Raw genomic sequence first — 12464 nt, 5'->3', positions numbered from 1 at the left:
TAAACCTTGAGGGTTTCTTACTGTCTACAGACCTGTTTCCTTCTCTATAAAACAGAAATAATAATAGTACTTCCTCAAAGGGTGGTCCTGGGGATCAAATGAGATAATAAATTCCATATACCATTCTTTGATCATTGTATACTTCCCTCGATATGTGTTAAAAAGAAAAAAAGTTCTCCCTAGGCAGCTCAAAAATTCCTTGACCACAGAGACCATTAAAAAAATTTTTTTTTCTTCACAGCAGTTTGTATTGCACATTTCATATATGAAAGGTGCTCAGTATTTGTGAATGGATGACTCCTCAGGCTCCGAGTCTGGAGAATGCAGAAAGAATCAAAGTGTGTTTCCCACGACAGAAACAGGGTGGTTTGCTGATACGGTGATTTGGTGATTTGAAGTCCCTGGTCCACCATCTATGACAGTATATGTAAAAGTGCCCAGCAAACTATTTTACATAGAATAGGTAATTCATGTTTGTTTTATTTTTCCTAGATGTGATCTTCAAAAGTTACTTAATCGCTGAGTCTCTCTTTTTTTTTTTTTTTGCCCGTACCAAGCGGCTTTCAGGGATCTTAGTTCCCCGACTAGGGACTGAACTCAGGCCCTCTGCAGTGAAAGCGTGGAGTCCTAACCACTGGACCGCCAGGGAATTCCTGAGACTCTTACTTTTAATCATGTTTTAAATGGAGACATAGGGACTTGCCTGGTGGCACAGTGGATAAGACTCCATGCTCCCAATGCAGGGGGCCTGCGTTCCACCCCTGGTCAGGGAATGAGGTCCCACATGCATGCCACAACTAAGAGTTCACATGCCACCACTAAGGAGCCTACCTGCTGCAACTAAGGAGCCCACGAGCGGCAACTAAGGAGCCCCCTGCCACAAGTAAGGAGCCCGCAACTAAGACCTGGTGCAACCAAATAAATAAATAAATAAATGGAGACATAAACATGTGATTTTTATTTGTAATTATGTATGTATTTGCTTATATATGCTTTTTTTGAGTTTTTATGTGTATCCATTTATTGATTGCTGGGAATACAGCTTATTGAGGATACATGACGTGATGCTTATACTTTTTTTTTTTTTTTTTTTTGTGGTACGCAGGCCTCTCACTGCTGTGGCCTCTCCCGTTGCGGAGCACAGGCTCCGGATGCTCAGGCTCAGCGGCCATGGCTCACGGGCCCAGCTGCCCCGCGGCATATGGGATCTTCCCGGACCGGGGCATGAACCCGTGTCCCCTGCATCGGCAGGCGGATTCTCAACCACTGCGCCACTAGGGAAGCCCTGATGCTTATATTTCTAAATGAGAAAAATGAAATTTAGAGAGGTCACATACAGCTATCCAGTTCCATATACCACACTGCAGAAGTTAAGGATGGAAGATATTAATCCATTCACCTGTCTGTTCCATGAGGTCATATTGTGCCTATCTTGCTCACCATTGTTTCCCTAGGACCTAGATTATACCAGTTTTCAATAAATATCCATTGAAGAAGTGAATGCAAGCTTCAGTAACCCCCAGCAAATGGGTTAATGGATGAAAAGGCAGTGGAGTGCAGGGCAAAGAGCAGCAGCATTGATTGCATCAGACAAAACCGAATTTAGATTATAACCCTGCTATTTGCTAATCTGTGAGTTTGAACGGATAAGGTAATCTTACTGAATATATTTTAACTATAAAAATGTACTAATACTCATAGGGTTACTGAGAGGAATAAGTGTGATAATACAGGTAAAATTTGTAATACAGTGCCTGGCTTGTGGCGGGCACTTGCTTAATAGTAGCTATTGTTTGCAGTCTCTAAAGAGCTCTTCAAATAATGAGTAAACAAGCTGAAAATGGAGAGTAATATAGACAACTATTATTATAATTTATGTAGGTTTTTAAAAAAATATTTATTTTTGGCTGCGTTGGGTCTTCATTGCTGTGCACGGACTTTCTCTAGTTGTGGTGAGTGGGGGCTACTCTTCGTTGCTGTGCATAGGCTTCTCATTGCGGTGGCTTCTCGTTGCAGAGTATGGGCTCTAGGCATGTGGGCTTCAGTAGTTGTGGCACGCGGGCTCAGTAGTTGTGGCTCGTGGGCTCTAGAATGCAGGCTCAGTAGTTGTGGTGCACGGGCTTAGTTGCTCCACAGCATGTGGGATCTTCCCGGACCAGGGCTCGAACTGTGTCCCCTGCATTGGCAGACAGATTCTCAACTACTGTGCCACCAGGGAAGCCCCTCCAACATATATTTATGCTTACTATATGCCAAGCATAGTCTGCAATTTTTTTAACATGAAATCAAGTACACTAAATCATCATCCTATGAATTAAGTGCTACAATTACTTTATTTTTATAGAAGAGGAAACTGGGACACTGAAAAGATAAGTAAGGGGTGGAGCCGAGTGTGGAATTCAGGCACAGAGCTACAACAAATTAGAGAGGAAAAGTGACTAATCATGGTTTCACTAACCTTGTTTCTGTTTTCTAACTTTCAAATTTCTTTACAGCCCAAATTAAGATGAAAACATATTTCTATTCATCCAAGTAATCCAAAACACTCATTCACTGGTTAGATCAGGGTTGGCCCCATGACCGTGTAATATTAAATTACCCAGTTGGGCTTGAGCTATCTGATGTTGTACCATGAAATACAGAAACAGAATTGCATTGGGTGTCAAGTGACAGCAGCTCATGGGCTTTGTTTTGTGTGTGTGTGTGCTTACATTTTTTAATTTTAATTTTTTATTTTTTTTCAAATTCTTTTCCAATTCATCACTAACCTTGGTTCTTAATTCAGCCTGTAATCCCATTATATTTCCCTATACCATTCTCAAGATTTAGTATACATCAGAGTCATCTGAAAGGCTTCTCTTTTTTTTTGGCTGCATTGGGTCTTCGTTGCCATTCGCAGGCTTTCTCTAGTTGCAGTAAGCCGGGGCTACTTAACTCTTCGTTGCGGTGCGCGGGCTTCTCATTGCGGTGGCTTCTCTTGTTGCGGAGCACGGGCTCTAGGCGCGTGGGCTTCAGTAGTTGCAACATGCGGGCTCAGCAGTTGCGGCATGCGGGCCCTAGAGGGCCTTCGATAGTTGTGGTGCATGGGCTCAGTAGTGGTGGCACATGGGCTCTAGTAGTTGTGGTGCACGGGCTTAGTTGCTCTGCGGCATGTGGGATCTTCCTGGACCAGGGATCGAACCTGAGTCCCCTGCATTGGTAGGCGGATCCTTAACCACTGTGCCACCAGGGAAGTCCCTGAAAGTCTTCTTAAAACAGTTAAAACTGTAGTGCCATGGACAGAGTTTTTGATTCAGTAGACTCAGTGGGTGGGGCCCCCAAATTTACATTTCTAACTAGTTCCCAAATGATGAGGCTGCTAGTCTGGGGACCACACTTTGAGAACCATGACCCTAATTCACTCACTTTCCTAGACTGTTTCCCACTTTCTCTGAGCTCCCCTCAACTGATGACTTTGATTCTTATTTTCAGTAAGAAAATAATAGAAATCAAAACAGAACTTCTGTATATTCTCACCATATCTGTGGTGTGGTACCTGCGTTTGTACCTAGATTTTCTGTCTTCTTTTCTGTTACTAATGTAGTAAATCCCATCCCACTCCACTGTTTTATCAGATCCTCCCCACCCCGCCAACTACTGGATCATTTCCAACACCAAACATACATGCTTTGTATCTCCCATATCTACAAAACAACTATAGCAAAATTAAAAACTCTTCTCTTGATCTCATAACTCCCTCTAGCTCCTTATTACTATTCCCCTTCATATAGTAACTCTTTGAAAGGATTGTTTATACTCATTGTCTCCAATATCTCTTTGGTATTTGATACCTACTCTGCTACCACCCTGGTCCAACTCACTATTATCTTTCACCTTTGTTTCTGCAGTAGCCTCCTAGCTGGTCCCTCTCTTCTCGTCTCAATACAGCAGCCAAAGTGACTCTTTTAAAATGAATCAGATTGATTGACTTAATAAATTTTAAGGTGCTTGTTATGTGCCAGGCACTGTACCAAGTCCTGGGGATACAGCAGTAAATAAGACAGAAAAGGGAGTTCCCTGGTGGCCTAGTGGTTAGGATTCTGGGCTTTCACTGACGAGACCCGGGTTCAATCCCTGGTTGGGGAACTGAGATCTTGCAAAAATTGACACAACATTGTAAATCAACTGTACTTCAACAACAAAAAAAATTTTTTTAGGGATTTCCCTGGTAGTTCATGGGTAAGACCCCACACTCCCAATGCAGGGGGTCCGGGTTCGATCCCTGGTTGGGGAACTAGATCCCACATGCATGCCGCAACTAAGAGTTTGCATGCCACAACTAAGAGTCCACATGCCACAGAGAAGATCCCGTGTGCTGCAACTAAGACGCGGTGCAGCCAAGATGAAAGAAAGAAAGAAAGAATGAAAGAAAGAAAGAAAGAAAGAAAAGAAAAGAAAAGAAAAGAAAGAAAGAGTAAGCAGTTTTAAAAAATGTTAAAAAGGACAGAAAAAAAATCCCTGCCCTCATGGAGCTTGCATTCTAGTCATCCTGTTAAAATATCAGGAACGTGTCACTTTTTTGCTCAAGACCATCTGATCTTCCCATCTTATTCAGAATAAAAACCAAGTCCTTACAATGAGAGGCTTACATGACAGACCCCTAGCTACTCCTCTGACCTCATCTTTATCTCTCTTTACCCACTCTGCTTCAGCTACATTAGCCTCCTTGTGTCTTGAACCCTCTCTCAGGGCCTTTGCACTCATTGTTCCCTTTACTGGAAATTCCCTTTCCTCGTATCTCCATAGCTCACTCTCACTTTCTTCAGGTCTTTGCTCAAACGTCATCTTATCAGTCTTTGTGCAAATTAGAAAAGGGATACCCTGTTATTGGTTGCAATTTTTTTTTATATAAATTTATTTTATTTTATTTAGTTTTGGCTGTGTTGGGTCTTCGTTGCTGCACGTGGGCTTTCTCTAGTTGCGGCGAGCGGGGCTACTCTTCGTTGCAGTGCGTGGGCTTCTCATTGCGGTGGCTTCTCTTGTTGTGGAGCATGGGCTCTAGGCACGTGGGCGCGCGGGCTCTAGAGCGCAGGCTCAGCAGTTGTGGCGCACGGGCTTAGTCGCTCCGCGGCATGTGGGATCTTCCCAGACCAGGACTTGAACTCGTGTACCCTGCATTGGCAGGTGGATTCTTAACCACTGTGCCACGAAGGAAGTCCCTGGGTGCAATCTTTTAAGCACTTGGCTTAAAGGCAGATAGTACCTGTGTATGAAGAAAACAGTGCTTCTTCTAGCAAACATGGCCCTGCACCAGAGTGCATGGCTTGGAGAGGGTTGTATGGGTGTTCTTGCACAGTGAGCAACCTACTTAGAAGACAGTCCCCAACCACCTTGTATAAAATAGTAATGCCTCCCCACTCCAGTGTTCCCCTTTCTCCCTTAACCTTCATATTACTTATTACCATCTGACATTTTCTATTATTTATGTCTTGTCTCCTTTCTGCCTGCCAGAATTTAATATCCATGAAGGCTGGGAATATTCTGTATTCCCACTGCTGTATCACCAACACCTGAAATGCTTCTGGGCACGTAGTAGGTACTCAATAAACATTTGATGAATGAATGAATGAGCCAATGAGGAAGATAACCTGCTAGACTGGGAAAAGTAAGACAATTGCTGTGATATGGAAATCAAGGAAGAAGTTTTTCAAGCAGGGAAGAGTTCAGTGAGATATTCATGGTCTTTTTTAATTAGTAGAAAGTGGCCACTGAAACTGGCTGGAAACAGTACAACTTATGTAAGCACAGATCAGTTTTATCAAGCAGTACTCAAGCTGCACAGTTCGACATGGCAGCCACTAGCTACATGTGACTATTAAGCACTTGAAGTGTGGTTCGTGCAACTGAAGAACTGAACTCAATGTTATTTAAGTTAAAAAACCGAAGCAGTTAGCTTTTTAAAAACACAATTCTGTCATTTTCGTAGGATTGCATTTTACTTTAACAATTGAAAATTTAGCATTCGTATATTTTTTCTTAAAATGAAAAGGTTTATTTAGAGAGATACACACTCCATAGCGTGAGCTGTCTCAAAAGGCGAGAGGTGGCCCCAGGGCATGGGGTCATCTGGGAAAATGAAAGCGGTGCTGGGAGAAACATACTCCACAGAGTATGGGCCATTTCAGAAGGCAAGAGTAGCCTGGTATTCATATTAAGATGTGCTATAACCATTAAAATACGACCAGATTTTGAATGCTTAGTTTGAAAAATTGAATATGAATGTAAAATCTCATTAGTTTTTAATAATGAATACAAATTGAAATAATAGTGTCGACATATGGTTTAAATATATTAAAATTAAGTTCACCTTTTATCTTTAACATGGCTACTGCGAATTTTAAAAGTACATACGTGGATTGCATTATATTTCTATTAACAGCAGTGGTGTAGAGGAAATGGAAACTGTGTTCTGAATACTTACTTGAAGGATCTGGCTTAGAAGTTGAACTGCATAATATAGTAGGGATAATAGTAGCAAACAAAGACTTCTTTTTAAATTGTTTAATTATTAAAAGCTGGAAATTTGGTAGCATGTTTGAAAAGAGCAAAAGGAGAGAACTAGAAATGTTATTACATGAAAACATGTCGCCAATAGGTAAGAAGGGGAAGATGATTAGACCATAGGAAGCAAAAGTTACCTTCAAAGAGAAAGAATACTATAGGATAAATTATTGGGTGTTTAAGATAAAGAGAGAAGCTGTTACTTCCTAATTCACGGCCAGGAAATCAGACCATCTAGTTTGGAGAAACTGAAGCAGTATCCGAGGTTCTGGTAAATTCCAAATTCAAAAAAATTTGTAAAATTAAAATCAGTATGAGCTCAAACTGTGGATGAGCTTGCCACTGTGATCCATCTACATAAGAGAGAAGCAGTCTTAGAAATCAGTTACTGCTTGGCTATTGCGAAGGAAAAAAATTAAGAAGAAAAATTCTAGTGTTGCATCACTGAAACACCTTAGCATATTGTTACACAGAAATACAAATGTATTCCTCAAAGGGACACAATAACTTGCATATACCGTATTAGAAATTCTATACATTTTGAATGTATAGTCTGAATTAATTAGTTTATATTTACTTAGCACTTATGTGCCAGACGGACACCATATTAAATGTTTTATATGAGTCAAGAACCATTTCTAATCTTTTTATAGATGAGGAAAACTGAAATTTCAAGAGATTAATCTAGGCAATGTCAGAACCCGTAGGGTGGAGCTGGAACCCAGAGAGCAGGGCTGGGACACAGGAGGCTCGTGAGGTGCACTAGGAGCCTTGTTTGCCTTCCTCTAGTGCCAATCCTGTCTGGCAATCCTAATCCCTTTTTCTTAACCACTACGCTATTTTACTTTCCATGTATCTCAAGCAGTTCAAGTATTAGCACCTTGCTACTTAGTAGGGTCTGAAGAGTTGAAATTCATTCATAATGCACTTCTCATCAATTCTAAGTTTACACATCACCTTTTCTTTTTTTTTTTTTTTTTTGCGGTACGTGGGCCTCTCACTGTTGTGGCCTCTCCCGTTGCGGAGCACAGGCTCCGACGCGCAGGCTCAGCGGCCATGGCTCACGGGCCTAGCCGCTCTGCAGCATGTGGGATCTTCCTGGACCGGGGCTTGAACCCGTGACCCCTGCATTGGCAGGTGGATTCTTAACCACTGCGCCACCAGGGAAACCCTGAGTGAGGTGTCTTTTTTGAGATAATCAGTTGTGGCCAGGGGAGCAAGGTCTGTAAAAATATGGCAGCTTCCATTCAAATCACATGGCGGGAAAAAAGGAAGTATTTCCTTGAAAAGAAAAGCCATCTACACTACAACAGGGAAGTGCTGTAGGAACACTCTTCAAATAAACCCTTTTCTTCTAAGAGGGTAAGAAATTAGCTTTATCCCCACGAACCCATTTCTCACTACCCCACGAACCCATTTTTCACTATACAGCTCAATCTCATGACATGCCAAAGGATGTCTTAACTTTTTGTTTAACCAAGACTCAGTTAAATGATATACCTTAGTGCCTATGACATGCCCAGCACTGTACCAAATGTTAAATAAATGAACCACCACCTGAAGTTTCATCAATTTTCGATGAAAGGGTAGTTGTTGACATGGCTAAAAGAACATTTAAGAAGTAAAATGCAGTCTGAGACTCAAAAGTAGTCATAAAAAGCCACACCAATGGTACAATTATTTTACTGGGCTCAAACAAACACGGACAACTCTTTTTACTTTGTAAGATTCTTTTTACAGTAAACAAAATATATTTCCAAAGTTTTACAGATATTTAATTGGAGAAAGATAATACTTCAGTTAGTTTGGAAAGACAACCTTTAAAAAAAAGAGCAAGTGAATTCCATTCAGGATGAAACAGACTAACAGAGCTGTATTCCTAAGTGGTGGTGGTGGGATCAATTGGGAGATTGGGATTGACATTTATACGCTAATATGTATAAAATGGATAACTAATAATAACCTGCTGTATAAAAAATAAAATAAAATTCAAAAAAAAAAAAGAAACAGGAGTGTGAGTATTACCTGTGCTACTTCAGCAGAGGCTTCCTAAAAATTTCAGCTGATTTTGGAAAAAAAAAAAAAGAACTGTAATCCTAATCCATTTACTTTTTAAGCTATCAAATATTCTCATTCAAGTTACCTTTTCTGTGTCTATCTGTAGAGCCTCTTGGAAATGAATTAAAAGTCTTTGACTTCACTCTGTTGAAAAACTCTTGAGAATGCTGAGAAATATCCAGATAACCAGTATGTTTTCTCCTAGGAACAAACTTCAGAGCCTCTTCCCAACTACCAGTGTTTTTCAGACATAACAAAATACGTATCATTTGATCTAAGGTGAGATTTTTGGTGCCAGTGTCCCACTGCAAATATTTATCTAATGGAAGGCATTCTGTTGCCAGCTTCAGCCGTTTTGCTTTGGCTAGGGATGTGCCTGGTTGCATATTCTTATCAACAAAAGATCCCACTACATAAATTTTGTCATGCTGGAAAGTAGTCATAACGTTGGGAGAATCTGAAGTTAAATATATAATACTGTCCTTTGGAAATAAATCTACATGAGACTTTTCTGTTGCTGTTAAAAGCAATTTGTTCCACTTTTCTCCATAACGTTTAACTAACTCTCTATAGTAGGGACCACCTGTTTTAAGACTGCAGAAATGAATATGGAAAGGGTCAACATTTCTTCTGTTCCATCCTTCACTTTCTAAAAGTTGGGAAACAGCATTCTGCAGTTCTTTTGGTTTCATATAGTCGTCATAAGCCATGTCAAAAACCAAAGGTTGTCCAAACTGCATGGCCTGGGCACCCTTCCAGCCCATTGCAATGTCCATATTCCTATCCCAAAGTCGTAGAAACAGAAAGTTTTGCTGTTTATCTTCCTTAGTGGTTTCTGGTAGCTGATCTTTTTTTACTTGTTCTTTTGCTGCTATTTTCATTTCCTTTTTTATTTGCTTGGCTTTTTTCATTTTTTCCTTAATATATAAATATTTTAAATATTTTCTTTTTGACGATTTAGAAACACATTCCATAACGGTTTTGAGCTCTTCTTCACTGATGTGTTCTGGTACTTCTCTGCGAAGCAATCTCCACATCTCAATTAATTCCCTGGTGGCAGCTAGAGTATCTTCATCCTTGCTACTTGAGACTGTTGAAACACCCTCTTCTCGCACACTAGATTTCATTGTAATTTTCCACCTATCCAACTCCAGCTCTTCAGGAGGTGATGTACTCTCCTTATTAGGATAGGACACAGCTGGTATTTTGGAAGATGTGTATCTCTGCAGAGTTGTTGAATATAAAACCCTTCTCTTCCTATGAAGGGTAAATGGCACCAAAACTCTGGCAAAAGGTCTTAAGAAGGTGACACTGACACTCATTTTGAGGAAAACAGGCTTGTAAGAAAAGCCCTATAAAAAAAGAAAAATGTAATGAAAAGTTAAAAACCTCTCAAATAACTGTGCAAGTATAAATTTGAGATACCAAAATGCAATTTATTTCTGAAACATAAAGTGGAATCTTAGTCCAAGTTATTTTTGCACCATTAATTTTTCTTAGACTCCTGTGGCCTAGAGCCTGTGATCATTCACTAGACAAAAAGTTCAAAACTTATTTCGGTTCTTATTTTAGATATGAACTTCACTATTGTTTTAGGCAAAAGGATACCTTGAAGATCCTTTTCAGCTTTGTATCTAGGGACCCAGAAGATCAATGTTACCGGATAACAAAGTTATGTACCACTATATGGCTGAGATTATGGTGCTGTATTCTTCTCCGCTTTCTACTAAGCCCAGATACAGACCCAAACACAAGACCCTTAACAAGCAATACATGAAGACAAAGGGAAGAAAAGTCACAGAAAATGGCAACTAGTAAAAAGTACTTAGCAGCTGCTGTACCAATGCCCTTATATGTTTTCAAAATAGAAATATAGAGAGATCTACTGATTTAAAAAAAAAAAAAACCTCCCTTCTCCAATTTAGACTTCACAGCAAATAAAGTTATTGCCACACAAAATATCCAAAATTAGGGCAAATATATATAAGCTCCACAATTTTATCCTAAAGGTCTGGATGTCCACAAAACAATGAAGATGCTTAAAGATGTGAAACTAGTGCTGGACTTGAAGCAAAAAAAGGAATTCAACTTTTCACCAAATGCAACTAAAATACTTGAAAAGTTCCTTCTTCCCTTGGCTTCATTTAATGACGCTGCATGCTCCTGGGTCTCTGACCTGTGCAATGATGCTCAGATCCATTCCCCCTACACCCCCAACACACACATGGTGGATGTGCTTCTGAGTTCTGTCCTTAGCCCTTTTTTCAATCTAAACATTTTCCCTATGAACTCTGATCTACCTCCTTGACTTTGATCACCATGTATCAGATGACACCTCAAACGCAACAAACTGAAATCTGTCTCCCTTCCCTTCCCAATCTGCTTCTCCTTCTGTGTTATTTCAGGGAGGGACACTACTATCCATACACTTGCTGAAGGCAGAAACTGGGAGTCATTTCATAACTGTCCCCCTCACACCCTCCATTCCTAATTTGAGTTATATTTATTTAGTTTCTAAATACTTCTCTAATCCAGTCACTTCTCTTCAACCTCATTTTCTTATCTTTTTTTTTTCTTTTGGAGGCGGGAGGCTGCGCTGCACAGCTTGCAGGATCTTAATTCCCCGACCAGTGATGGTACCCGGGCCCTCTGCAGTGAGAGCACGTAGTCCCAACCACTGGGCTGCCAGGGAATTCCCTCAACCTCATTTTCTTAATTGTATCTGCTAGCCTCTAGATTTGCTCTCCCTCATCTCTAAGCCATTTGGAGCTACTGCAGATCTGATCAATACACTCACATAATCCTCAATGTGTATTTTAAAACTCACTGCTGCCAGGTTAAAATCTAAACTTATATATATGGCTTATAAACTTTTTTCACAAAATCACCATTTGCTTACCTCTTCAGCTACATCTCTAGCTATCTGCCACCTCAAACTTTAGATCAAGTATTCCTATTAGATCTTTTAGCACCCTGTACTTCTGCACCATAGTAACACTGCATTGTAATTTCCTGGCTACTTATTAGCCCCACTATGTGGTAAACTCTATCAGGACAAGGACTGTATTTATAGTAACATCGAACCCAATATTTGGCAGTATATAGTTCACATTTATCTATTTTTCGATTAAATACTCCGGGTCAATGCGTCTCACATTTAAAACACGTTCAGACACCTTTTAAAGAAAATACAATTTCCTTCAGACTCCTCGAAATAGTTAACCGAGAGTTCTCAGCCCCAATACGAGAAACACTGATTTCGGAAAAAGTCTTTTGAGTTTTGTCTTTGTAAATGGTAAATATTTTTAGGATATCAAAGAAACAAAACCCCCAAATATTTAAAAGGGGAACAAGGATATCATTCTGGGAAACACTGCTCTCGTCCCAGGTACTGTACGTATGGTTTATTAAATCACTAGGCTTTCTCTTATCTGTGGGCCTTCTTAACGCACAAGCTCCGGTATGCGTATGTTAGGTCTCCCGCATCCTCCCACCTCACCACACACATTGGGAGATAAGAAACCCGCCCGTACCAGGAGTGCAAACACAGTGGCTCCGGCCAGTGCAAACCACAAGGAACCCCAGAGGACGCAGGATTCTGCCGGGAAATGCTGCCCAGGGATCCGCGCTGCACCTGACCCACAGATTACCTATCACTCTGCTCAGTATCCGTCGTTGACACGAGACCCGCAGCCGGAAATCCCTTCCCCTCCTTCCGGCGCTGCCATATGACGTCATGCCAAAGGGGCAAGCCTTCCGGCCTGGAAAGCAGCACTGTCGTGCAACGCAGGCTGAAAAACATCCACTGACAGCAGCAATACAAAGACTATTGAGACCGCGTTGTGAGGTTTGGGGGCTGAAGCCAG

At 40.8% G+C, this 12464-nt stretch overlaps 2 protein-coding genes across 3 annotated transcripts in view; one reads left to right on the top strand and one right to left on the bottom strand.

Moving 5' to 3' along the window:
* Positions 1–8207: 8207 nt before the first annotated feature.
* Positions 8208–12334, bottom strand: TRMT10C (tRNA methyltransferase 10C, mitochondrial RNase P subunit). 2 transcript variants are annotated; one of them, XM_089910499.1, is made up of 2 exons: positions 12249–12334; positions 8208–9950 (listed from the first exon to the last, which is right to left on the bottom strand). In XM_089910499.1, exon 2 carries the CDS (start codon positions 9918–9920, stop codon positions 8661–8663), a length of 1260 nt encoding a protein of 419 aa, XP_089766625.1. In that variant the 5' UTR covers positions 9921–9950; positions 12249–12334; the 3' UTR covers positions 8208–8660. The 2 variants fall into 2 exon arrangements, with proteins under 2 accessions (XP_089766625.1, XP_022448138.1); XM_022592430.2 differs by having other exon boundaries at positions 12132–12311.
* Positions 12119–12464, top strand: part of SENP7 (SUMO specific peptidase 7) — a 172213-nt gene continuing 171867 nt past the window's right edge. The window contains exon 1 of the mRNA XM_089910473.1: positions 12119–12464. The gene's annotated coding sequence lies outside the window, so the exon portion shown is untranslated.

The sequence above is a fragment of the Delphinapterus leucas genome, chromosome 4, assembly GCF_059928025.1.
Source record: "Delphinapterus leucas isolate spDelLeu-1000000601 "Yukka" chromosome 4, BTC_Dleu_Yukka2, whole genome shotgun sequence".
Classification (NCBI taxonomy): Eukaryota; Metazoa; Chordata; class Mammalia; order Artiodactyla; family Monodontidae; genus Delphinapterus; species Delphinapterus leucas.
This window is presented reverse-complemented; position numbering and strand designations above follow the sequence as displayed.